Source organism: Mastigoproctus giganteus, chromosome 2, assembly GCF_048544385.1.
Source record: "Mastigoproctus giganteus isolate SK-2022 chromosome 2, ASM4854438v1, whole genome shotgun sequence".
Taxonomy (NCBI): domain Eukaryota; kingdom Metazoa; phylum Arthropoda; class Arachnida; order Uropygi; family Thelyphonidae; genus Mastigoproctus; species Mastigoproctus giganteus.
In genome coordinates, this window is record NC_143576.1 from 180,359,611 (window position 1) to 180,387,570 (window position 27,960).

General features: G+C 36.9%; 1 protein-coding gene across 1 annotated transcript; it reads right to left on the reverse strand.

Annotated features, from left to right (window-relative positions):
- On the reverse strand, window positions 1-27,440 carry LOC150089797 (uncharacterized). Its single transcript, XM_090390104.1, has 6 exons — window positions 27,416-27,440; window positions 26,089-26,147; window positions 18,476-18,601; window positions 12,098-12,184; window positions 485-569; window positions 1-105 (listed from the first exon to the last, which is right to left on the reverse strand). The coding sequence occupies exons 1-5, from the start codon at window positions 27,438-27,440 to the stop codon at window positions 504-506; spliced, it is 363 nt and encodes a 120-aa protein (XP_090246230.1). The 3' UTR covers window positions 1-105; window positions 485-503.
- Window positions 27,441-27,960: the final 520 nt, after the last annotated feature.

A 27,960-nucleotide genomic window follows, 5' to 3' on the forward strand; every position in this document is an offset into this window, starting at 1 on the left:
GCAAGGTTAAATTTTGTTTATTTCATATATTGAACTTTTTTCAGCCTCTTCCATAAAATCCTTGAGGTATCCCTTAGAGTGTAAAAGCCTTCGTCCTATAAATGACTGAAAAATAATAAAAACATGAATTAAAATTGCATGTCATGAACGGGAAAATGCAGCTTATGTGATACTTCGATTCCATCATGTTGTTCTTCCACAATAGAATTAAGTAAGATTTAAATTAAGCCAAGATGAGGAACTTCTCTTTCTCTCAAAAAAAAAAAAAAATATATATATATATCTATATACATATAATAACAAAAATAAAAATAATAATAATAATATTCTCACACACTTTCATTGATTATAATCTCAGGCGTAATATCTTTTATTCAAAAAGCGCAAGGTGCCTTCGATCATTCACCGGTGAACAGGAACTGAATTGAGAGTTAATATGAAAATGGGTTTCAGTCAACCATTGCTACTTCAGATGTCTACTTACTTCAGATAATTCCTGTAGCCTACGTCTCGTTCAGGGAGGGCTTTTCCTCGAAACACAATATGGGAGTGAAGTCAAGTCCACACTTCTGTGAATATATAGAAATAAATAGGAAATGTAAAATTGAACAGATATTTAATATTGCAATTATTGAATTCATTGATTTGCACATTAGGATGCATAAAATACGATAAAAATATATGGTGATTCATTTTATTCATAACGCTGCTAATTTTTTTCCTTTTTTGGAAATTTCAAATTTTTTTTACCACAAAAATCGCTGCTCTCTATATAAAGGTTTGGAGAGTTCGTGAGAAACAATGATTATTCTGTAGCTGACGTGAAGAAAATGGAGACTGTATGTAGCCATTTCTGTGAAACACCAGCTCATCTCCTTCATTTCACCGAATTTAATCCTCTATCAGTAATACCTCCCTCATTAAATATTATTACCATATGAAAGACTTGGGTGTTTTTTTCTCCAGGAATGGCCTTTCCTATTTATATACAAAGGGCATTTGAAAAGTTCGTTCCTGAATATGAAATGTTTGTTTGTTTGAGGAGTGTTTTAACAAGTTACTTTTCAACAGAGTCACTTTCTAAGTCAATATCCTTTTGCCACCGATGCTGCATTGCGTTCAGTCAGGCTGAGATGCGAAGAACGTTTCCTTTTGAACTTACAGGAATGCATCCAATGCAGCAATAAAATTAATCAGTTATCAGTTTTCACCCAAATGTCTCACAAGGACGGCGTGATGTGCCTCTGTAAGTGTATGCCTTTCTGAAGGTAACTAGCTAGCAACACTCCATCTGCATCCCATAAACCGATGCCGTCACCTTGCCAGCAAAAGGAATCAACTTGGCTTTATTTTGAGGAAAAAGTACTGGATTTCCACTTCTTCTTTCTGTCTGGCTGAAAATGATGGATCCATGTCTCATTCGTGGTGACAAACCGTCCAAAAAATTTGCTGGATCCGCTTGAAACTATACTAATTTTCACTTGATAACTCATTTCCCTTTTTGATCCACTGTGAATAATTTTGGGACCCTTCATGATGAAACCTGTCTCAAAACGAGAGCCCCTGTTATTATGTGATACATACAATTATATGGCACGTCTCAGATACCGATAATATTCTGAATTATCACTCATCACCACATCAAGAAAACTGTGAACAACTTCTGAAGTGATGAAAGTTGCAGGTCATCTAGAGAGTTGGCTATTTTCCAGGATATCCCTCTCTATTTTAATTTCTACTGTACTTGACAATGGTTCAAAAAGAAAATAATATGATTTTCGATAATTTGAATTTAGAATCCTGTTAATTTCAAATTTCAGAAAGAAAATATCAAGAATATGAAATGAATTATGAAAAACAATTGTAATTTTATTGCACTGGAGGCTACAAAATGAAAATTACCACATATACTGTTTGTGTCTGAAAATGAAGGAACATTCCAATTATTGTATAACGGAACAATCGTTATTTCAGTAATACCTTCGTAAATGAACACTACCAGCATAAAATGATTGAAGTTTTATTTGACTAGAGGCTAAAAAAGTTTTAAATCGTTCATAAACGAACAGTAAAAGACGTAAGTATTATAAATGTTAGCTAAAATTGTATTGACAAAAAAAATTAAGTAGAAAGTGGCAGATATTATTAATATAAATCTACAAATCGCTCTTAAAAAAATATAGCTGATTTTTGAATAGATTTTGTTTTTTAATTCTGAATATAAAAAAAATTCAGAATTAAAAAAAAAGATAGTGGTATTCACCTGATAGCAGAACTTTATGACGAGGAAAGATATTTATTTAAAATTTATATTCCAGAAAAGTTTAGTCAATCCTTATCAGATTTCCACAGAAAATATTCAAATCTTAAGGATAACTTAAAATTAGTCTAATGTATGTTACAAAATAATACTGAACATATAATTGAGTTTAAGTACTGAATTAGACTTAAAAAATAACATTTTTTCTGACGTTATTTATCGAAAGTCGCATTAAATTCGATTTATTTCATTACCTTGTACATGTTGAAAATAACTTAGCTCACTGATATAAAATTTAAGTAAATTTACCCAATAGTATGAGAAGAAATTCTTCATTCTCGAAAAACGAACGTAATTTCGAAGATATGGCCATTATTCTGGAATATTGTCTATTATTTGCATCTTGACAAATGACTGAACCGTTGGGAAAGTTTTGAGCATTTCAGAGTGTTTGGTCACTATGTTTGTAAATAAGAGCGGAAATTCATAATTTCCCAACTTGACGGGTTTGGGGCGTTCAAGTTGCACCTAGTGATACGAACACTTGGAGGTAGGGGCACAGTCTTTTATCAGCAATGGGTGAATGCACACTTGAACAACAGTACAGAGTAAAGTTCAAAATTACTGAACTGAAATGAACTGAATTCAATAGCAATACAGCGTTCATTATTTCTCAATTTTATAAATAAGTAAATTTTCTTGAAAATGTAAATAATTTTATTATTTATTTTTATTTTTTAGCTTATTTTAAGGGAGTGAACGATTTGAAGAGAAGAGAGAAATATTTTTAACTAAAAATTGCGTTTGAAAGTAGTTTATTCCTATTAGAAATGCAAATACTGCTGGTTTTTTTAGGGAAAATTAACTATTTTTAAGACAAAATCGGGTGTGGTTGGTTATAGAGTTCGTTCTTTTTTTGGGGGGGGGATTTCTAAAAAGAGTCCTAGAATACGACAGTATTCTCCACACTACCTAAAGTTAATTTGACATAGCTGAACGCCAGAACAAAAATAAATTCGGTTTCTAGTTTTGCAGCAAGTTTTGTAAACTTCAATAATTGAATACCTTCATTACTTCTGTATTGCTGGCATTGAAAGTCAATCATTCACTTTTGACCTTAGAAAGAAGCGAAATCTAGTTTCATTTTGTGAACTAGAACACCATCATCAACAGGCCTGAAGAGATTGAACGTCTCCTCCTTCTATGCATGAAAGCCATACCATATCAAAAACTGCTCCCAAGTAATCACAGCGAAACTTTCCCTAGATCCGCACATCGATTTGTTGTGGGTTTAACAGAATGTACAAGGAAGAACATAACAGAATTCCTAGGTATAAGCACCAGACTTGACAAAGACCTGAAAATAGAGAAGAAAAAAAACATATATGGCAACAAGTGAATAATCCTGTGGCAATCTAAATGGTGATTTACTGATAAAGGTGTTACAACAAAGTTGTTTAGCCCAATCATCGACCAAATCGTCGACTGCCCACTGACCATGTTCACCCCCAACCTGGAGACAACATAACTCCTCTCTGGACTAGGGCCACTGAAAGCCAAACTATAGGAACTGGGTATCTCCAATGACAACCTTTGCATCTATGGTTACGTGGAAGATTGGAGTTATATCATGTTCAACTATGTTGCCTACTTGTACTACCAACACTTCTTCTGGAGAGTGAACAACAAAACCTACAATGTGTCTACTCCATAATTGCATCAAAGAAAGCCTACTTTACCTTTTCTAATTTCACTACCAACGTGTTCAAGCGGAGAAGGAACCTCTTGGATCTTCGTGGATTGAAATCTCCAATCTGGTTCCTTCAACTGGACATCGACTCATCTCACTACCACCACCTTACACAGAGAACTTGATCTCCAGCGTGCTGCTGCCTCAAAAATACTTCTTAGAAGTCTATTCACGCTAAGGCAGTTATATTCCATTACCCATCCCCCACCCTTCTTTAGGGCAACCCACCTACTACACGTTTTCCTAGCTCCTACTCGCCTCAGGGATATCTCTCTTGAGGGTCCCCTTTCACCTTCACCTTTGATTTCCATTTCTACTCACCTCAGGGACATTGATGTAACACTTTCACCTTCAGCTTTGATTTCTCCTTCTTCCGCTTTCTCTCTCTTTTTCTCTTAATTTGGGGATTTTCCTTCATCAGGATAAGAATGTCTGATGAGGGGCCAGACACATCAGACATTCTTATCCGCTCCTGATTCTTGTTCCATGGTCGGGTGCTCTGTGGTGATCGCACCTCCCAATGACTACCAGGCCGGATGAACAACACAAGCAACACATAACTTACGGTACCCGACATAATTCACTCTCCTTTGGCCTTACAGAATCCTGCATCTTCACAGTGCCATTAACTGCAGTTTTGTGCGATACCAATGGCACCACGTAACAAAGACACTATGTCCACTTAGAAAGAAACAACAGATCCAATGGTTAAAGGAAACCCTATGAGCAGCTCTTTCAGAAAACGTTTGGGCTCAGAAATCAATACTGAAATATTATTGATTTTTCTTTTCGATACAAAAGGGAGTATGTATAAGTGTAACACCTTTATACATACACCATCCCCCATCTCTGAGCAGTATACCTTGTGGTGTGAAACAGAACACTGTTCAGGCCAGAGATTTAAAAGTGTAAGGACTTTTTATGTGTAATGTTATATATCGTTATTCATCTGGCTATTTAGCCATTGGGCCCCTAATTGAGACCCAATATTGCCCACACTATGCCCCGTGGAAGCAGAATAAGTACCCAGTAGTTAAAGTTTTAATCTGGCAGGGCTTGCCACCTAATTTCCTAAGATTTCTGTGGCTGAGACCTAAAAATATATATTCTTTGGGAGACGCCGGAATTGGAAAAGCCAAAATGTTAATGAGTGCAGTTCAGTTTTACGTAGTTCCATTTAGATGTTCAGAGCGTACGAATGACGTATAAGTAGGGTAAGGGGGCAGATTGAAGCCTTTTTGGAAAGAAATATGGGGACAAGAGAGAATACAAGCACAGGTGATCAGTGGGGCACGTCCAGGCTACACCAGCAAAGAAAGAGGGGGAGGCAACGAGACAGTAGGTCGTCGGTAGAGGAAGAAGGATAGGACCACACAAAGGATTGTGGTTTGGAGCCAATGGCCACTGCATAACTGTGCACGTCATGGTCGTGGTGATGTTCCTGCTGGAAGGTCCATATTATGGGGACGCCCATGACAGAGGGTCCCGTCCGGTAGATGACGCTGTCGAGGGAAGTCAACCCCATGTTGTCATATGTTGGACATTCGTTCTGTCATGTCTCTTTTGTGGTCATCTGACTCGGGTAGTCATTTTAGGTTGTCCTGTGTGGTAGATGACACTGTCATCAGACGTCACACTCGTACAGTCGTACATGGGACAATTGTCCCATCAGGTCTCTTCTCTGGTTATCTGTTTCCGGTTGTCAGTTCAGTTTGGTTTAGTCAATCGTGAGATGAGAGTCTCAACCCGTATTTTGGTAAGATGTTACTATTCCACATTTCCAGTCAAGTCTGTGCAGTCATTTAGGGGGCGTTTTTTCCCGTCATATCTTTTTCTGGTTGTTCGAGCTTGGTTGTCAGTTTAGGTTGGTCTAGTCACACACAAGAACAAGGTCAAGTCCGGTCTTTAGAAGAGTGCTGTTACTCCTTTAGCTTTCCAGTGGCTCTTAAGGTCGTTGTCCTAGTTGCGGAGGACTATTTGTGGGTACTCCTATGGTGGATGCGGAAACGTTCTTCGAGTGAGGAGGTCCTGCGCATATTCGTTCGGGGCTTTGTAGCTGGATGATGTTCTTGATGATCTTGAAACTAAAAGATACACCCGGGGTACATGGGATATATCCAGTTAAATTAAAGTAGGCAGACAAGGAAGTAAATAAACCCTTAGCCATAATTTCGAGAGATTTCTTGGACTCAGGGAAGGTACCCATGGACTGGAGATGTGCAAATGTGACCCCAATTCACAAAGAAAGATTTAAGGCTGACACAAGTAATTATAGACCTGTGAGTTTATCTTCTGTTCCAGGAAATTTAATGGAGGCACTAGTTAAAGAAGAACTACAGGATCATGTTCACAAGACTTCAGTTATAGCTCGGACACAGCATGGTTTTGTTAAGGGAAGGTCTTCCCTGACCAATTTAATTGGATACTATATGTGGTCCCAAAGGAACTGGATGCAGGAATAAATTTGAAATAATATATTTGGATCTAAGAAAGGCTTTTGATACTGTTGCACATTGAAGACTGCTGAATAAATTGGAGCATTTTGGCATTGGAGGCAAATTGCTGCTATGGATAAAGGGATGGTTCAGTGGGAGAAGACAGAGAGTGCTAATCAATGGACACTGTTCATCATAGACTAATTTTATAAGTGGTGTCCTTCAGGGTTCAGTGTTGTGTCCATTGTTGTTTTCGGTATTTATAAATGATATTCATGATGATATATCAAGCTTACTGTCAAAGTTTGCAGACGATACGAAGGTTGGCAGGGCTGTTAAGGACACTAATAAGAGTACGCTGCTGGAACAGGATCTAGAAACGTTTAGCAGATCGGTTGAGTGGTATCAAATGAAGTTTGACTTTGATAAATGTAAAGTACTATATATGGAAAACAGTAACCCCAGAGTAACGTATCAATTCTTTGGTACTACACTGACAGTGGTAGAGAATGAAAAGGACTTGGGGGTAATTTTTCAGGCAGATATGGAATTTTCTAAGCAGTGCAGACGGTCTTCAAGTGTAGCTCATGGTGTCTTGTCAATGATATACAGGAATATATCTAGCAGTGATAAGGACGTGATTATCCCCTTGTATAAAATAATGGTCAGGCTACGCCTTGAGTATTATATACAGGTCTGAAGATCTCATTTAAAGAATGACCTAGAGCTGTTGGAACGAATACAGAGAAGGGGAACAAGATTAATGAATGTAAAAAGGGCTGCTGTTACGAAGAAATGCTTAAGTTTTGTAAATTACAGCGTCTGGAGACTACGCTCCTGCGAGGTGATCTCATTAAGTTATATAAAGCCTTGAATGGTTTGAGCATTCTCAATGCTGATGGGATTCTTCCTATTGCTCAGGATAATCACCTGAGAGGGCATGAATTCAAATTGAGGAAAGACAGTTGTAGGATAGATGTGCGGAAGTTTGCCTTTAGCCAGTGGGTAGTTGATTGCTGAAACAGACTTCCATCCCTTGTTGTGGAAGTTGGTAGCTTAAATAAATTTAAGGCTGAGCTGGACATGTATTTGAAAAGAACGGAGGGATGAAATGGAGCGTTTTTTTTTTGGCTGTTGCTGCATAAAGGTTCTGGTCTGCTTTTGCTACTGATTCTAATGCTAATGTTGAGACTAAATACAACACACGCTTGCAACTTTTTCCATATATGAAATTCATACACAAATAGCATTATCCACTTGAAAAACTACGCCAGTGAAGATACACCTAATATTACCCGTTTTGATCAAAATAGCAAGATTTATGTGAACTATATATACTAGGTAGAGCTGTCTCCAATATGACCGCCTTCTTCTAGTTTTCCCGACAAAATTTGGCGTCAATTTTACTTAAAAGAAGAAGGAACAATAGTTGCAATGTTATTTTCCCATAGAATTATAAGCACAAGCATGTAAACGATTGAGCAGTGCAGCCATATTGAAACCATTATACATAATTTGACAATAGTCAGAATAAAGATTCCTTTACCACAAGAAAACCCCCCTCACTATTCTAAACAATGTTACTACCAAAACACTCACCAATTATTTATAATTTTGTGCATATATTTTTCAATGAAGGGGCTGGCCGAAAGGCAACTAAAAATATCACATACTCGGGAGCACATAATATAGAGGCACAATACAAAGCGAAAAAACGCCAACTCTCGTCTTATGTAGATGTAGAAATGTATGGTATCTTATGTACGACGGCATGTGAACAAAAGTTCAGCTCCGCCTTGGTACTCTCTGATGAATACAGAGCTCTGTAAAAGGCCAGAAATGTGTGTAATATTATGTTTCGGCTGTGTGTCTGTTGTTGTGTTGTTTGGTTGTTTCTGGCCATTTTGTCACCAGGAACACGTTCACCTGGAAAGCCTGCCCAGTGTCCGTCTACACCACGGGCATATGGGAACGTGGAGCCGGGCCTGGTTTTACTATCTAGTGCCTTTCCGCACTAAGGACCACGTCCGTCGGAGGAAGTGCAATACCGATGGACAAAATTTTATCCCCAGACTGCCCAACCTGAGGAAAAAAAATTTATAGAAATAAAGGCAAACTCTGCCAATACTCCCAGTATTAGGGATAACCATGTAATCACACAACTAACTAAATCACCCAAATAAGCTAATAAGTGCTTAACAATATTATATACAGTAAATATCTATGTTCACCATTCTTAAACAGAATCAATAAATTTCTTATATGATATATTTTAATGAATACAGTCCAATAAAACCGAGTATTTAAGAATTACAGTATAAAGTACAAAGTGTCTTAACTATCTAACGGCACCAGGGGTTCCCCCATTTCCTCGTTGTGTACTCTGTTCGTGAAGCACAGTACTCTGTGGAGGCCAGATATTTAAAAGTGTGTGGGATATGGTTATGTAGTTTAGTGTTATGTTCTGTTGTTTCTCTGACCATTTAGCCTTTGGGCCCTTAATGTGACCCACCGTTGTCCACAATTAGCCACGAGGAGGCAGGTAAGGTACACCCGCCAGTAGATAGATTATTTTGCTACTCTGGCTGGCCCTACCATCTATTTTCCGAAGTTTTCAGTGGCAAGGGGCTTAAAAAAAAAAAAAAAAAAAAAATTGGGGCCTAATCGGTCGGTTTAAGTTACAGTATTGGGGGAAGACTGTAGGGACAGGCAGAAATATGGGGACAATACGAAAGACATCCTCAGAAAAGTTCGTGGGAGGTTGGCTGCACTAGGAAAAGAGAGGGGGAACAGAGACCCCCCTCCCTCCGCCAGGGGAAAGGGAGTAAAGGCACCAAAAATGGGAACGTGGTGCAGGTCGCCTAATGACGCTTTGGCAGCAGGTCGCACCTTGTCTTCATCGGTGGTTAATATCAAATACTGATGAGTAGAGTGTTAAACCGTTAATGGTCTTTATCATTTTTCATATCAAGTCTGAGAAGTCCGTGTTTGCTGTCACTTGAAGTTGGGGTTCCACCATTTGGGGTGGCCGTAGTGCTGTGCAGTCCTGTTCTAGAAAGCTGCTGTCTGCAACGTTGTCATTTTGCTTGTTAGGCTGTTTCCAATTTGTGAGGTTTTTATTTTTTTTTTTTGTTAGTTGTTGGCGCATCGGCTTCTGTGGCCATAATGCACCTCCAAAAGGTTTTGCATTTTACTCTGATCCAAGCCCGAGGCGGGATTCGAATCCGCGACCTTTGGGTTACCAGGCAGGCACTTTACCCACCTGGCTAGCCCTGTCGGCCTTGTGAGTTGTAGGGTGGCAAAAGATCAGTGGTGCTCCATCGCAATTAGTGTTCGTCTACTTGTGACGAGCTCTTAGGCATAGGAGATAAATGATTGGTATTCTTCTTTCGTGTCCAGTTTGTGGTGTTCTTGTCCTCTGGGAGAATACATTATCTTTGATATTAATATGCTGTCGAGGTTGTCATAGAGCCGGCAATCGTACATTAGATGCTACCAGCTGTCTAATTCCTGCAGACGCAAGAAGGATCTTCTTCGTTTCCAAGAAGATCCTTCTTGTGCCTGCTTTTCTACGGAGTGTGTCTCCTCAGGTCTCACTTTTAATCAGGTTTTAATCTCACTTCTAATCACAAGAATGTGCTTAGAGAACTTACTAAGAGATATTCGACGAGCCGTTCTAACATTCAGGGTCCAAAAATTGATTTCTCTTACATAACGGGTGCCCACACAAAATACTGTCTATCCAACAGTTTGCCAAGAAACGTATAAACAGCATTCCCTATAAATAACATTGCACTGAAGCAGAAGCAAACGTCTTTGACATATAAAAGCAACATTAGTATGCAGGTATGTTGCATGAATTTTGTAATATTCGATTATATACAATTTTTTGGGACAAGCTTGTATATTAATTCACGGTGTTTTTAAAGTTATTCTATAACCCCCTTGTATTTTCAACCTAATGTTCTACCTACTTAAGAGGCGCCTCCGTAGCCAGGTGGAAAGGAGCAGCAGTGCGTAGCACACGCTCCTTGATTAGAGTGGGGTTCGAGCCCGTCACCACCAAATACGGAAGATGCTGAAAGGTTATGGAATGACCCCCGCATATTCCCGGAGCAATATGGCCTTAGTTGCTAATGCTCCTAAAAACCAAACAACAACAACCTACTTGATGGAGAGCATGTGTTATGCCAGCATTTCATAATAGAAGATTATCAGAGTCCCCTTTTATGACATTAAAACCTTAAGCCATATTTTTAACAACCGAAATCTAGCTCGTCATCATTCATATTAGCGTTCCCTAATGGCTCCCCACTACGGTTCGAGGGCTAGCAATCCAATGATACTATCAAGGTCATGGGGACGATCAGATCAAAGATATATTTTGTTTTTCCCGAGTATTTTCTTTAACATGATGAAAAAGAGAACACTCATCTAGTTCATTTAAAATTTGCCTTACTGTAGTAAGTTTTTTTTTTCCAATTGCTGCAATCAATTAGGAGAAGATTGAAATCTTCCATCCCAGGAACTCTCAGTTACTCGCTCATGACATCTTCCTACAGAGGCAGTCATAATTTTCACACTGTTCTGGTATATAGTATTTCTCTTTCTTATATTTTCATTTGATTCTTATTATCTCGTCATATTTATAGGTGATAGATGACTGTCATCGACCGGTGCAATACCACCATTTTGCTTATTGGAGGCTTCAAGTGGTGAAACCCATGTTTAATCTCTAGAGCAAAGTTTCCTGCATTCCCCTCATACTTCTCTTTCAACCCATGCACGGTACTAAGTACTATAGGTTTTGATACCTTTCGCGTTTGGGGTTTCCATAAAAAAAAAAAAAAAATACAAACTCAATGCAAGTACAATTTCCAATCTGATAATGCTCTTATTTTTCATAGACAGAATATGCAAGTAATACAAATACTGAACCGTGAGTGTATGAGTAAGTGCAACTATACACTTTAATGTGTATATGAAAATAAGGTTAATTTCTGGTTAATAAGGGAATCACTGCAGTTAAAAAATCAATTATTATACCGGTTAATTGTACCGGTTGAGAATGCATTGGAAATATTAAAACTTCTGAATTTTCCGTAATTAACTCATAAAGATCAGATACATCCTGCACATATTTAAATATATATATATTCTTCTTCCAGCCACATAAATCCCTGAGGAGCTGGGGTGGCCACCAACAAATTCCTTCAACTGAATCGATCATGTGCTATACGATCGGCATCGTTGGTTTTGTTATGGTCTCTGTGGCATCGGATAATGTGGTGATATGCCCTTGCCTACCAATTGGCCGATTTTGAAAGGGGCCGGCTTTGAATTGCTCTTACTCTGATGCTGATCCTCAAATCTTATTGAAGGCTGCATGGATTGAACAGGAAAATATTAAGTAAAATATATTTTTTTTTCACGTAATTACATGGTCTTAACTGTATTTTAAAAAATGTTCGCTGAAAGAAAACACAATCCTTGTAAGACCACACACAAACAATGGTTATGAAAAATCAAAATTGCCATTTTCTTTATTGATTTATTTGGTTTTATAATTTTCACTAAAGAAAAAACTGATAGTTTTGATTGTTAAAAAAAATTGCTTCATAATTATATTTTAAATAAACATTAAAAAACTACCTTGTCTGCTTCAATTAAATTCTCGAAGTTTTGTCGATCATCGAAGTTTCGTTTCTTCGAGAAGCAATCCCATACTTTCTTCTGTTTCTATTAAAGAAAGAATGTTTAATTAATAGAAACGTCACCGATACTGCGTTACAAATATCCGATGGGGTGAACATTTAATTCGCGGGTTGGTGCAAGATCTCATCTTAATTATCATCGCTTGAATCTTCTCTGGATTTATTCTTCTTGAAATACGCTGCCTTCAACTTTACACACTTCGCCAACCTCGTACCCACGCATTCAATGTCCATTCTACCCATATTTCGAAACCTTGAGTCCTGCTTCCGTTATGGCTCTGCGAGCAGTGTTGGGTCGGACTTGAAACGCTTGTCTTTCAAAGATTTCTTCAGACGCGGAAACAACAAGAAATCACACTGGGCTAAGCTTGGTGAAATAGGGGGTTGAAGCAGAACCACGGCACCTATGCCGGTGATCGATCACTGCACAATGCTAGTTATATGGAAATATTTTGTCACACCGGAACAAGGCCGTCCTACAAAGGCCCTCGTTACCGTACTCTTCATTCATCTCTTTAACTTTTTCCGATGCATTTAAGCCCAATCTTACATAATAAAGCAGTAGTGTCCAATTTACAGCACCCGAGCTGGATACGGCCTGGAATAAAAATTATGCCCCATGCGGAAAGTGAACTAAAATAGCATTTGAGAGAGTTGCGCCACGGCGTGTACAGGCATGAAGCTTCGAGCTCGACTGTATCAAACGTGTACATGAAGACCACTGCAGTCCAATTATGTCCGCTAAATACAGTTGGGTACGCAACAAAATTTTCATATTTTGGAATTCGACTTTTTTGATATAACTTGTTCATTGTATTGAATTATTATTATTTTGTATTGAATTAAAAAATCGAACTAAAAATTGTCCGAAAGAACATATTTCGAAAAAATGTAAAGCCGATTTGAAGGGTCGTATTTTAATCAAAGGTGGATTAAGGACAATTCCTTCATTAGGTACGAAAAAGCAATGTGTTTGGTTTGTAAGGAGCCTGTGTCAGATTTTAAAGAATATAATTTAAAACGACGCTATGATTCCAGGCATAAATCTTATGATCAATATAAAGGAGTGTTGGGAAAGGAAAAGTGTTCGAAGTTACAAAACGAATTAAGAAAACCGAACACACTGAAAACGTGTCATGAAATTTATCTGTTATAAGTGCGAGTTTTCAAGTTGTATATTTGATCGTTTTTTAAAGTAAATCGTTCAGTGATGGTGAATTTATTAAACTTCGTTTGTTATAAGTTGTGGAAAAAATTAGCGCACCGTATAGAAAAATATTAATAATAATATTATTATTATTATTATTTTATTTCTAGACGTAGCTTTATAATCAGTCACGCTCCTTACTTTATTTTGTATTTATATAGACATTTTATAGGTTTCACTTTCTAATCGTAGTTGTTAATCGTAGACTCTTGTACTGTTTAAAACTTGACCCCGTGGTTGAAGTATATTAGATAGATAGGAAATAGTTTAATATACATCTCTAACTTGATAGCGTAAGATATAACTTAAAACTAGATAGCGTAATGCATATCACTGTATCTGGCTATCTATTAGATTAGTGTAAAATTCGCAATTAGTTAAGTAAATCTAATTAGCTTATTAAATTTAGTTGTTAATCAATTATGGCATTCTTGGATTCAAAGGAGAACTCCATGGACAGGAGATGCACAAATGTGTCCGCGATTCAGAAAGGGAACAAAAAGGGTGATACAAGCAATTATAGACCTGTTAGTTTAACTTCTGTTACGGGAAAAAAATGGAGTCACCAGTGGTTAAAGAAACATTACAGGATCATCTAGACAAGACTGCAGTGATAGTTTAGACATAGCATTGGTTTGTTAATGGAAGGTCTTGTCTTACCAGTTTGACTGGATTCTATGGTGTTGTCACAAATGCACTGGATGCAAAAATGATTTTGATATCATATGCTTGGATTGTAGGAAAGCTTTTTTTAATGATACTGTTGGACATTGAAGACATGGCAGTTTTACAAATTTTAACAGTATGGCGTTAAGGACAAGTTGCTACAATGGATAAAGGGAACGTTGAGTGGGAGAAGACAAAGAGTGGTAATCAAATCAATGGACACTGCTCTTCGTGGACTAATGTTATTAGTGGAGTCCTCTAGGGTTCAGTGCTAGGCCCATTGTTATTTCATGTAATTATCAGTGATATTGATGAAGGTATATCAGGCTTAATGTGCAAATTTGCATTTGAAACAAAGGTTACATATTAATGACAGTAAAGATAGTATGCTACTGACAAGATCTAGAAAAGTTGTGCATATTGTCTGAGAAATGGAAAGTAATGTTTAACTTTGACACATAAAAGTACTGAATATGGGTAGCAGTAACCCCAGGAGGAATAAGCACGTAATTATCACTTTGTATAACGCAATGGTCAGGACACCCCTTGAGTACTGCGTACAGTACAAATCTGTATGTCTAATTTTAAGAAGGATTTAGAGTTGTTAGAACGAGTTAATACACCCCGATAAGACCACCTGCGAGGTGATCTTATCGGGGTGCATAAGGCCTTGAATGGTTTGTGCCGGCTTATTGCTGATGGGATTCTTCCCCTTGCTTAGATTACCAACTGGAGGTGTGGAGCATAGATTCAACTTGAGGAAAATACAGTTGTAGAAAGGGTGTGCGGAAATTTGCCGTTAGCCAGAGGAAGTCGATTGCTGGAACACATTTCCATTGCTGTTGTGAAGTTTGATAGTTTAAATAAATTCAAGGCAGAACTAAACAAACATTTGAGTGAATGGATTGATGGAATATGATTATTTTTTTATTATATCTCTATTAGCTTGCTCTCTTGCATCATATGCCTCAATTAATGCATAAAGCTAATATTAATGCTGTTCGAAAGAATTTGTTTGAGCTACTTTTGGAAAACATAAAATAAATGAAATAGTTTGGTGTGACACTGGATGACAGTATTGATGTAAATGACACGGCTCAACTTCATATTTTCATAAGCGGAATTAATAATAATTTTGTATAGTTGAAGACTTAGCTGATCTACAATGTATGCATGGAACAACTACAGGTGAAAATAGATTTGAAGATTGTTGCCAATCTTTTGAAAAGTTAGGATTAAATATTAAAAACCTGGCAGGATTCACAACTAACCGTACAAAAAATATGACTGGTAAAAACATTAGTATTATGGGTAGCATAACCAAGAAAATAATATATATCGGAGCTGAACCTCCTATTGTAATTCAAGGCATTGTGCATTTAGAAGCTCTGGGAAAGTATTCATTTTCCAAAAAGTTACGTATGTTGTTATTTCAACCGTAAATTGTATAACAGCCCATGGTCTTATTCACCGTATGTTTCAACAGTTTCTTTCTGAAATCGAAGCTAAATACGAAGATGTAATTTTAAAGTGCAGTGAGATGGCAAAGTGCTATAACTCATTTCTTTAAACTTCATCATGAGTTTGATATATTTATGAGAGAAAAGAGGAAACCAAACCAAAAAGCAACTATCAAATATGGAGTGCTTGTTTGATCTTGCAATTCTTAAAGAAATTTCTAGTTATTTAAATGCTCTTAATTTTAAATTACAACAAAAAGTAAAATTGGCCACTGATTTCTTTGATGATATACAAATAATTTCAGGATAAATTGTTATTATTTAAATCCCAAATTGAGCAAGACAGTTTAGTTCACTTTTATTCTTGTACCGAGCTAAAAGGGAGACACATATTTTCGAAGAATTCTTGCCTGTTGTTATTACAGTTACTTTTTTACGAGTTTGAAATTTGATTTTCTGACTTAATACTGTCTTAAAAAAATACAAAAGCTTGTTTGAGGATTTATTTACTACTATTATGGCTGAAAACTACAATCCCAGGTTGCAACTTGAAATTATTAATCTTCAAACCAAAACATGGTTCAAAAATAAATATATGGACTGCGAAAATAAACTGATTGAATTCTACAAGGTTCTCTCATCTGAAGATTTTTCTCTAATAAATGAAAATTACTATTATTATTATCTGTTTTTTTCTGTGCTGTAGAAGATTTGTGCTTAACATGAAAGTAACAGTATTTACATAATTATTTAATTACATACTTGAAAATTGTGGAATACCGTAGTATCCCAAATTAAGCAAGATAATATTTGATCAAACGTGCTGGACAGAAACGTGAAATATATGTAGAAAAAGGTATTTTCTTGGATGAAGCAAGCCATAAATGTAGATTTGTGTAAGTGTCAATAGCTTCTGGCGTCTGTAGATATGCTACTGGCAGAATTTATCCATATCGATGGTTAGACAATTAATCAACTCAAACGTGTTTCCTGGGAACATGCGTCTCACTCCTTTGAGATTGCTGAAACTGATACGTAGCGGAAGTCCTCTGTCGACTAGACTTCTTCCGGAAATTCGGGGAGTTTTTATTAGGTCATTGGTATCAGTGGCGTCAAGTTTAGCTGCAATAATTTGTTGTTTCCATGGTTTACTAGTTGCCCTAGAAATGGTGTCCTTGTTGCCCTACAAATGGTGTACTAGTTGCCAGTCCGCCATTTAAGTCATTTCAGGAGTCAGTATTCTAGGCTGAGGAACTTGTTGAAGTGTGTTGCAGGGGCCTATGACCAAATAGTTGTTGCATAAAGAGGAATGGGGTAGAGACATCGAAGGACGTATTTCTTGACCAATTCAGCATGGTGTATCCCCATAAGTTCCTGGCGAATTTCCCACATAGCAGAATATATTTTTGTGTTCAGGAGATGTGCTTGGAATGTCAGACCCTCAACCTATCCTAACCCCTGATCCGTGTGCCTTTTAATTTTTTTAATCAATGATCCATTAATGGCAACGTTGATATTAGTGTGTGACTTCTTCCACGTGAATGACATTTGGGCTGTCTTTTCTTGGTCAATCTGTAAACCAATCGATGTCAGACATTGTTCAAGTTGATAGATTTTTTTTAAATTTTCCTTCAGAATAGTGGTAAACACTTGATTTTTGTTCGATGTAATGTACAATTTCAGATCATGATTGGAAATTAGTCTGGGATGCCAGGAAAGACTCTACAATTACGGCAAATAAAGTTGATGACTGGACCCCCCCCCCTCCTGTGGAATACCCATGTTAGTAGTGCGTGTTGTCCAGAAGCTAGGATGTGAGATGATGAGATGTTTGTGCTGCAGGATTAATTTGATTATGCTGAGAGAATTTCCTGTAATGTTCAAATAATGCTGGAGAATGCTGACTAGAGCTGTTATTTTTATTTTGTCATAGGCCGTTTTAATATAAAAAAAACAAACAATAATGACATCAAACTGTGTCCTGTCATTGAGGGCTTTCTGGATTCTGATAAGGGTGTCCTTGAGTTTGAAATTGGTAGCCAGTGATTGAAGCAGTGGTCTGCAATGGAGGGCTGAAAAAAAAAAAGTCATTAAAATGGCTACTTTGTTCGGCTCAACATATATATTTGCAAGGAAATTTTTTTACGCATGAAATCAAATAATTTTTTTTTTTTTTTTTTTGAAATAAACAGAATAACAGATGATCACCTTCATTCCGTATTGTGAATGGGCGTCGCAAATTTTCAATAAAATTTTGAACATTTTTTCTTTTAAATTATCCAGCCTCAATGATCTCATGAAATGTTACATTTTGTTCAGTAAATATTATGAATTGTAATAACCAAAATTTTTAATATTTTCAGATTTACGTGTATCATTATATTTATTTATTGACCTTACTATTGTAACGAAGTGATCCTTTTCAGGTTTTAAATTTTCTGAAGTAAGCATTTAAAAGTAAAAATAAGCTATTAAAAAAAAAAAAGAAATCATATTTTTACAATTATAAAATCTTAAAAGAATTTTTGCTGTGAAATTGTTGGAAATTTGCATGTTTTATATATAGCCTGGTAATAAAAAAATAGTAACATGAAAATAGAACCTTTTTTTACACTTAATGCGGACCGCGAAACAAATTTAACTTTGAAATGGCCCCTGTACGGGAAAAGGTTGGACATCCTTAGAATAGCCCGTTACGGCACCTTGGTTACGGGTTAAAACAAAATTTGGCAAAATTGTTTAACTAAAAAAAATAAATAAATAAAACGAAAAAGACACATGCTAAAAAATCTGAATTAATTAAATTAGCAGTTCAATAACAATATAAGTTAACACATCAAAAATAGAGGTTACAATACAACTTTAAAAGCAGAGGTTGTCGGAATATTTACAGAACACTGAAGATGTTCCTGAATTAATCATGTAATTAATGTAAATTAATAAATAGTGTCAATTATGTTTTGCTTTTAAGTGAAGTTCATACCTTAGACAGAGCATTGCATTCACATCCTTCCCATCTATCTTCACATACGAATTCAATAGTTTCCTCTAAGGTTGGGTAACTGTCCGTTTCACTCTCTTGTATGCACTTTCTATAGTCTGTGACTACCTTTAAATAGAAAATTAATTTTCCATATCAGAAAACCTAAAAAGATTTTGCTATCCTAAATTCGTTATTATGAAAATGAGTAATATTTTTGTCAAGCTAACATCGCATGAAAAAAGTATAAAACAAATAGTAATAAAAGTTATAGTAATCGTAATCGTGGCATCTGATGAAAAAAAGGGAAGCGTATGACCTCATATGAAAAGCGTATGAAAAGGTGATTAAACCTATCATCCTATCCACTTCCCTCACCCGCAGGTACTATCCAGATGACCTTTGAATTTCCCCACACATTCAGCCTCTACCAACCATGTAGGCAACCTATTCCAGTATTTTACAACTCGCTGTATAAAAGAAAACTTCCTTTTTTTTTTTTTTTTTCTTTTATCTAAACCTCAAACACGAGAGGTGTTAGAACCTATAATACTTTGTACCGTGCTTGGTTTGGAGGTTGAGAAGACGAAAGAAGATATCTGTTGACATTGGACTTGAACTTCTGTAGACTGTAGTGTTCAGGATATACGTATGAAGGAAGGTTGTTCCAGAAAACGGCAGTTGAATGAATAAACGAGGAAGATGAAAAGTTGGTTCTGTGGGTTTGAAGTTGGACAGTAAATGGATGTTGGCAGGTGGCGACACGTGTTCGGACTGTTTTGAAAGAGAGAGCTGGAAATATAGAAGCCAATTCGGAAGAACAGTGCCCATGGAAGTATCTGTAGAAAAGGCTTGCAGCAGAAACAGTACGTCTATGCGACAGCGAGTGGAGAGACTCGGTTAGAGATGAGTCATTAATTAACCTAACTGCCCTTTTCTGAATGGAATCGAGAAGCCTGAGAGAGGTTTTAGGGGCACCACCCCAGATGTGGGAACAATATTCCATGGCAGGGCGGATTTGCGATTTATACAGAGTGAGCAGCTGTTTGGAAGAAAAGTAACACCGAGAGCGAAAGAGAAAACCAAGTTTTTTAGATGCAGAGGAAGCAATATTTGTAATGTGCTTGTGCCAAGAGAGATTAGAAGTCAGGGTAATCCCCAAAAGAGATATATCATTTTGCCTAGAAATCGGAGTGTCACTAAAGATAAGCATAGGAGCAGAAGAATCCTTTTTGCGAGATATAAGACAAGACTGAGTTTTAGGAGGGTTGAAATCAACTAAGTTGTCTTTGCCCCACTGGAGAATTACCCGAAGATCGGAATTTAAGGAATTGGTAGCAGATTTTCGAGAAGTTGAAGCTGATTGAGCAGGACAAGGTTTCTCAAAATGGAAAGTGGAATGCAATGTGCTATCATCGGCAAAACTATGGATAGGATTTCTAGTCAATGGAAGAAGGTCATTAATATACAAGAGGAAAAGAGTGAAGGAAAGAACTGAACCTTGGGGGACACCGGCATTAGTGGAGAAGTTAGAAGACAGAGAGCCATCTACCATCACCCTCAGTGAGCGATCAGAGAGAAAACTGGATAACCAATTACTGAAAACAGTTGGGAAACCATAAGATGGAAGCTTGTTTAGAAGACCTTTATGCCAAACACTATCGAAATAGTGCCTTTGAGATGTCAAGAGCAACTACTTGTGTTTCACCGAACCTTTCCATTGAATTAGTCCATAAATGGGTAACATAAGCCAGAATATCACCAGTGGATCGACACTGACGGAATCCATACTGGCGATCGTTGATCAGACCGAAGGTTTCTGGGTAGTTTAAAATTTGGCGGTTAATTGATTTCTCCATTACTTTAGAAAGAGTAGAAGTAATTTCAATGGGACGATAATTGGATGGGAGGGATTTGTCACCCTTTTTAGAAACTGGCTGGATATGAGCAAATTTCCAAGCAGAAGGAAAAACACATTTGGAATAAGAAATTGAAAAAAGGCGGCAAAGAATAGGAGAAAGTTCGGAAGCACAGTTTTTGAGAAAAAGTGGTGAAATACCATCGGGACCTGGAACTTTCTTAGCATCAAGATTAGTCAAAATACTTCTGACATCCTTTTGATGGAAGACCACAGGAGGCATTGAATGGAGCGTGTTGGGAATAGTGGGAGGTGTTTTACCAAGATCGTTAATGCATGAGTTGAAACAAAAATGGGATGCTAGCAGGTCAGCTTTATCCTTCGCTGAAGTGACAACAGAACCATCTGGTTTGGACGGAGGTGGGAGCAGAGATGGGCACAAGTTGCGGCCAATAGCTTTGGCAAGATACCAGAATGCTCGGCTACCATTAGGGCAAGAAGCAAGCTTCTACTCTTAGCCTGTTAAAACTCTAGATTGGACTGATTAATAACTGCTTTACAATTGTTGCGAGCTTTGGTATAGGCAGAAAATGAAACTGAGGAATTAGAAACAAGCCAATTACGATATGCTACATTCTTCTCTTGAACAGCCTTAGCACATTTATTGGAAAACCAAGGTTTAGATAAAGGACGAGATTTTAAAGTGGAATGTGGGATAAAGGATTCCATTCCTGCAAGAATAATTTCACTGACACGATCTGAGCAAACTTTGACATCAGAAGTTTTTAAACAGTAATCCGACCAAGGAAAAGAAGAAAAGAAGTCTTCCAGGTCATCCCATTTTGCATTCTTATAATGCCAAACAACACGAGGTTGGGAATAGCCATGAGATAAAGGTTCCATTGGAGAAGAGGCATTCACCAAGTTTTGATCTGAAGTGGCTAAAGGACCTCTCACTTCGACCGTGTACTTAGAAGAGTTGTTTGTGAGAAAAAGATCAAGCGTATTGGCTGTATGATTAGGATTGTCCGGTATTCTTGTAGGTAATTGAACAATCTGTGCAAGATCATTAGTAATTGCAAAAGCCTCAGCATCTCGACCAGCTGGGTAGGTGTTACTAGAAAACGGAAGTCAGCGGAGTTGTGAACCTTGAAATCACCAAGAAAATTACCTCACTGTTAGGAAAGTTGGACTGGAGAAAGTCAAGTTGCAAAGAGAGGAAGTCAAAGAGCTCCAAGTGATTAGTGGTGTTGGATGAACGGTAGAGACAACAGATAAATTTGACACAATGAGGTAGAGAGATTTTAAACCAGAGAAGATCAAAGAGAGAAGATTCCAAATTGCCAAGTCTCTGACAGGGAATATCAGAACGGACATATGCACAAGTACCACTTTTGAGGCGAAAAGAATCATACAGCGAATAATTTGGGTATCCCAGATGAGCAGCAGTTGAATCAACCGATAACTGAGATTCTGTCAGAAAAAGTACATGGGGTTTGGCAGACTACAAGTGGAAATGGACATCGTTGAGATTCGAATTGAGACCATGTATATTTGTGAAATGAATTAGGAAGTGCTTGGATGTCCTGCAGTCCAATCTTAACATTTCCCCCCGTAAATGGAATTTATGTCCCTTAATTCTAGCATCATTTATAATCTTGAAAATGTCGTCCTCATTCATTTTACTGATTCCACTCAGAGCCTTAAACACCTCAATCAAATCTCCTCTAAGGTGTATAATTTCCAAACTCTGCAACCCACATATTCAAAGTCTTTCTCTATAAGGACGCCGTTTTGCCGATCACACCAGGCGAGTTACCTCTCTTTGCACCCTTTCAAGAAGCTCGATGTCTTTCTTTAGCACCGGTCTTCATACTTGAACACAGTATTCCAAGTTTGGTCTAACAAAAGCCTTATATAATGGGATTATCCAGTCCCTATCTCTACTTGCAAATGTTCGATAGATCATTGAAAGGACACCATGGGCCTTCCTTGCAACCTGTTTACAATGCTCAGAGCATTTCATGTCTGACCGTATCGTAACACCCAAGTCCATTTCCTCCAGTACTGGGTTTAGTTGAACTCCACCAAGTGAATAAGTTATTTTGGGATTACTGTTTCCCAGTTGTAATACCTTACACTTTGTTGGATTAAAACATAGCTGCCATTTTTCTGACCATTCCTGAAGTCTATCTAGGTCTCTCTGAAGAAGCTCAGCGTTACAGTGATCATTAACTACTCTACCAATTTTAACATCATCTACAAATTTAGACATCATGCCCTCTATCCCTTCATCGATCTCGTTTATGAAAATTAAAAACAGCAGTGTTCCTAATACTGATCCTTGGGGAACCCCACTTCTTACATCAACCCAATCTGAGGAACTTCCACAACGAGAGATGGAAGTTTGTTCCAACAATTAACCATCCGCTGGCTAAAGGCAAATTTCAACACATCTATTCTACAGCCGCTATCCTCATTTAGAATTTATGCCCCTTATGTTCGTAATCTAAACAAGTGGAAGAATCCCATCAGAATTCAGCGTGGTAAACCCATTCAAGGACTTATACACCACAATCAGATCAGATAGCAGTTGAATAGTCTCCAGCCACTGCAATTTGCAGAACTTAAGCCTCTCTTCGTAAGAGGATCCCTTTATTCCCCCTCACCAATCTTGTTTCTCTTCTCTGTACACGTTCAAGCAAATCTACATCGTTCCTAAAATGACGCCTCCAGATCTGTACGCAGTACTCAAGGTATGGCCTGACCATTGGCTTATACAGAGGGACAATCACCTCCTTTTTCCTGCTAACAAAATTTCTGTATATTATTGAGAAAACCCCATGACCTGCTCTTGCAGCCTGTCAGCATTGTTCAGAAAATTTGATATCTGACTGCACAATTACTCCCAGGTCATTTTCCCTTTCTACCAACTTAATTGTAGTACCACACAGTTGGTACGTTCCTCTGGGGTACATTTTTCCCATATGCAGCACTTTCCACTCGTAAAAGGTAAACTTCAGTTGCCACTTCTCAGCCCATCTTCCCAAATTTTCTAGATCCTTTTGCAGTAGCACACTGCCATTACTGTCATTAGCAACCCTGCCATCCTTTGTATCATCTGCAAACTTCGACATTAAGCCTGATATACCTTCAACAATATCATTGATAAATATACAAAACAACAGTGGTCCCAACACCGAACCCTGCAAAACTGCACTAATAACATTAGTCCATGAAAAGCAGCGCCCATTCATTACCACCCTGTGTTTTCTCCCACTCAACCATCCTTTTATCCATTGTAGCAACTTACCCTTAATACCATTCTGCTCCAATTTGCAAAGTAGTCTTCCATGCGCAACAGTGTCAAAGGCTTTCCTGAACTCCAAATATATGATATGAAAATTATTTGCATCCAGTTCCTTTGTAACCACATCATAATATCCAATTAAATTTGTCGGACAAGACTTTCCCTTAACAAACACAAGCTGTGCTTGAATTATTGCTGCAGTCTAGCTAGATGAACGTGCAATGCATCTTTAACCAGTGACTCCATTATTTTACCCCGAACAGTAGTTAAACTAACTAGTCTGTAATTACTAGTGTCAGCCTTCGATACCCCTTTGGGAATTGTGGATACATTTGCACATCTCTAGTCCGTGGGGACCTCTACTGAATCCAATGGTGCTCTCATAATTAGGGCTAAGGGTTTGCTTAGTTCCTTTGCCGCCTCCATTCATATAAGTGGATATATCCCATCCACCCCAAGTGCCCTTCTTATGTTTAACTTCAACCGTTTCTCCTCCATTTTGCTCTCCCTTATTACAAAATCATTAAGCACCCTGCTACAATTTGATAACCATCTGCCATTTTCAAACCTTAATAATTCCTCTTATGTGAATGTAGATGCAAAATACTCATTCAGTTTGTTTGCTATCTGAGCAGGATCATCAACAGTCGAGCCATCGATGTCAAGTGGACCAATCAGATTCACCCCCTTCCTTTTAGAGTTCATTTAAGTAAAGAAACCCTTGCTGTTTTTCTTAGCATCCTTTGCCAAAGATTTCTCGTAATCTGCCTTCGCCTGCCTAACCTCCTTTGTGACCTGATTACAGACTAGCTTATATCTGCTATAGGCTTCTGAGTCGCTTGATAAATTATATGCATCCCATGCATTTTTTCTGCTCTGTCACGAGTCTCATTAGTTCATTTGATAACCATTAGGCCTCAACCTTGAACAATATTTCTTAATTGGTATGAAACGTTTAGTAGCTTCAACGATAATTACTTGAATGCTTCCCACTTAGAATTTTCTGTTGGTAACATCATCAGTTGGTCTCACTGTACAGGATTTGAAAACTGTCTGAGACCACTGTAGTCACCTTTACGGAAGCAAAACACCTTTCCTTTACCCCCTGATGGTAATTAAATCTTTAAGTAAATTGCACATCAACACACTGCGATCACTGACAGCTAGTGGTTCCTTTATATGTAAATTCTTAATACACGGATAATCACTGCTGATAACCAGATCGAGAGTATTGCCATCTCTAGTTGCCCCTCGAAAATGCTGCTGCAGAAAACAGTCTTCCAATAAATCTGCAAAAAAGTCTTACTATAGTGCCAGTGATCAACCCACAAATTCCAGTCAATATCTAGGAAGTTAAAATCCCCCATTATAAGACACTCTGATTTTCTGGCCCACTCTATTTCTCTGTACAATTGTTCGTTATACTCATTCGAGTTAGGCCATTAACACACTCCTACTCTTATTTTTGCTTTCCCAGTGCTTACGTCACTCCAAACTGACTCAACAGTGCACTGTCCACCCATCTCAACCGGATGCACTTTTGAATGTCCAAATATAAAAAAAAAGATTAAATGTTTAAAATAAAATTGTACCTATAAACGTCTTTGTATGTATCGAGCTGTTTCTCTTAGTGTCCTTCACTCAGGGTTTTCAATTTTCGGTATTTTTTTAAGTATTTCTTCCAAATGATTTGTTATTTGCCAATGTTATTCTGTACAATAAGTTTAAAAGAAGAAAATTGTTTTATTCTTTTAAATTTTTAAAAAGAAATTGTCTACAATTATTTTAAAAGAAGTTTTATTTCTCTCGGCATATTCTCCGATTTATTTTCCCTGTTTTCCATTTAACAGATATACGTTTTATTTGCGTTGTCTTTTTGGTGTTCATAGTTAATTGTCAGCAACTCTTTTTCTTTTCTGTATGCGCATATCTTTACCAGAGTTATTTATTTTTTTAGACATCCTTTAATGGATTTTGTGCTTTTCATGAAAAATACTACATTTTTCTCGTAATTTGCTATCCCAATATGGCTTACTGCGGGTGATTCTCATAAAAATGTTGTTCACAGTTATTGGTATTGGAATCATTAACATAAAATGATGTAGGGCAATGAACGTTTCTTGAATAAGCCAAAAATAAATAAAATAATAAGTATAATTTAAAAAAAATAATAATAATAATAATGCAGAATATTCCATTCACTGTCTCAATATCGATCACCTTGGGTTGTAACTTATTCTAGTTCATCTGTTCATCCGAGATCATTCAGGTTCCTGCTTAACTTTCTCTTACCCTACCCTCCTACTCCTAATTCACTTTGTTTTTGAAAAAAAAAATAATAATAAATAGTAGTAATAAATAGTGTTTCAGACTGTCTCCAAAATAGCAGGAATATTATTTTATCCCTAAGAAAATATTTCAATAAAGGTTATTAACAAATATTCTTACATTGTCTTCGACCTTTTCTACGCATAAAAGAAAATCTTTCTGATATTCTTCAGTCGTCACTAGAAAATAAAGTAGGAAATGCAATAGAAAATCCTCATTAATTACTGTACGATACAAAATGTTATAATGTAATTATAGATATCGTTCTTAAAACTATTTTTTGAACTTCGTACAGAAAAATTGACAATAATCACTTTATAAAATTTCAAATAAAATTTAATTTCTTTCATTCTCTTTAATATCGATCTAAGAACTACGCAATAAGTTTCTGTTCACAGCAGCCAAATATCTGCTCATATAAAACGCCATCGCAATATGGATTTCAATCAGCCAAAGAAACTTTTGAACAAATAATCTTATTTTGCGAAGTAAAGTTGCCCGCCATAGTTCACGTGGCAAGGAGAATTAAATTGAACTACCATAATTGAAAAACAGGACATGAAATTATTATTTTTTTTTATTTAACATTAAAAAAGAATAAGAAATACACCGAAGGCTTATATTATTTATCATATCAAAAACCGCCTTAAAAAGAAATGGTTTATTTTATGCAAGAATAATTCACATTAAGAGGATATAACGGATTTTTCATTTATGACCCGTAGGATACATAAACGGTGTTAAGTCCAAGTGTTATCTACCATCTACACCCACATCAGAAGCAATTTAGTCAGCACTCGACTCATTCTTATCAGAAAATCCTAAATTTTTGGCTTACGCTGATAACCTTAAATTGTACGTTCGTTCACTGAAATACTGCAGACTCGACAGAATTCGAACTCAGGTCTTTTCCACCCGGGGTGGGGAGGGCATTGACGATATCAGTTTGATACCCGCGCAGACTCTTATAATGGTACAGAATATTATTTATATTTGAATAATTGTGAACGAACGTTCTGTTGATACTGGTACACTATCACAGCTATGCCCATTATTTATGTTCGTATAAATTATAAATTGCAATTTATTTATCATATAATTATATGATAAATAAATATAGTGGAGATTTTTCGCGAATGAGCGAAGAATAAAACTTCACAAGAACTGTGATATTAGGACTGTCAAGAAACAAATTTCTTTTTATACTCCAGCATGACCACCAACCAGGTCAGAGGAATTTACAGTAAATCATGAATACAATCGTTTCTCGTATTTAGTAGTCACGGGCTTGAACCATGAACCTCAAAGTAAATACAGCAATAAATATTCTGCATTTCTTTTTTTTTTTTTTTTTGTTTTTGGCTGCTGACCCTTGATGAAGAAGTTAAAATCATAGGATCTATAGCATTAAGTGTTATTTGTAGAATATTATTATTATTTTTTTTACCTGCTTTTATTTCTGTGGCACTCATTTCATTTTTTCCATTGTAACTCCATCTGACAGGTCAGCATTTCTCCACTCATACTCTGATCTACTTTTCTACGTTCCATTATGGTTGGGTATTTCTGATAGTACTAGTAGTAACCTGGGTCCATAAACCATCCCAATATTTTAACTTATTATTCCTTTTTTTCCAGTTACTTACTTTTCATTGCAACTAATTATTATTAATACTATGTATATGTGTATATTATATGTAAATTTATTTAAGATATCATCTTCTACAGAAAGTGATGGAAATTTTTCTCAAAAAATCACCTGCTCTATGGCTGAAAGCAAATTTCGCCCATCTATCTTCCTGCTTTTAGTCTTGGGTACTTTGTGCGCAGTGCCTCGTGATTTACATCAAAAATTGCCTGATTCTGCTGTGCTTACTCTAAACAACAGCGTGTTTGAGAGCGGGTAGAATTGCATGATATAAGTGAAGCACAAATTATAGTGTATCGATTGGTTGTACGGTTTAGATGCATCAGCAACTTAGGCCACATTTC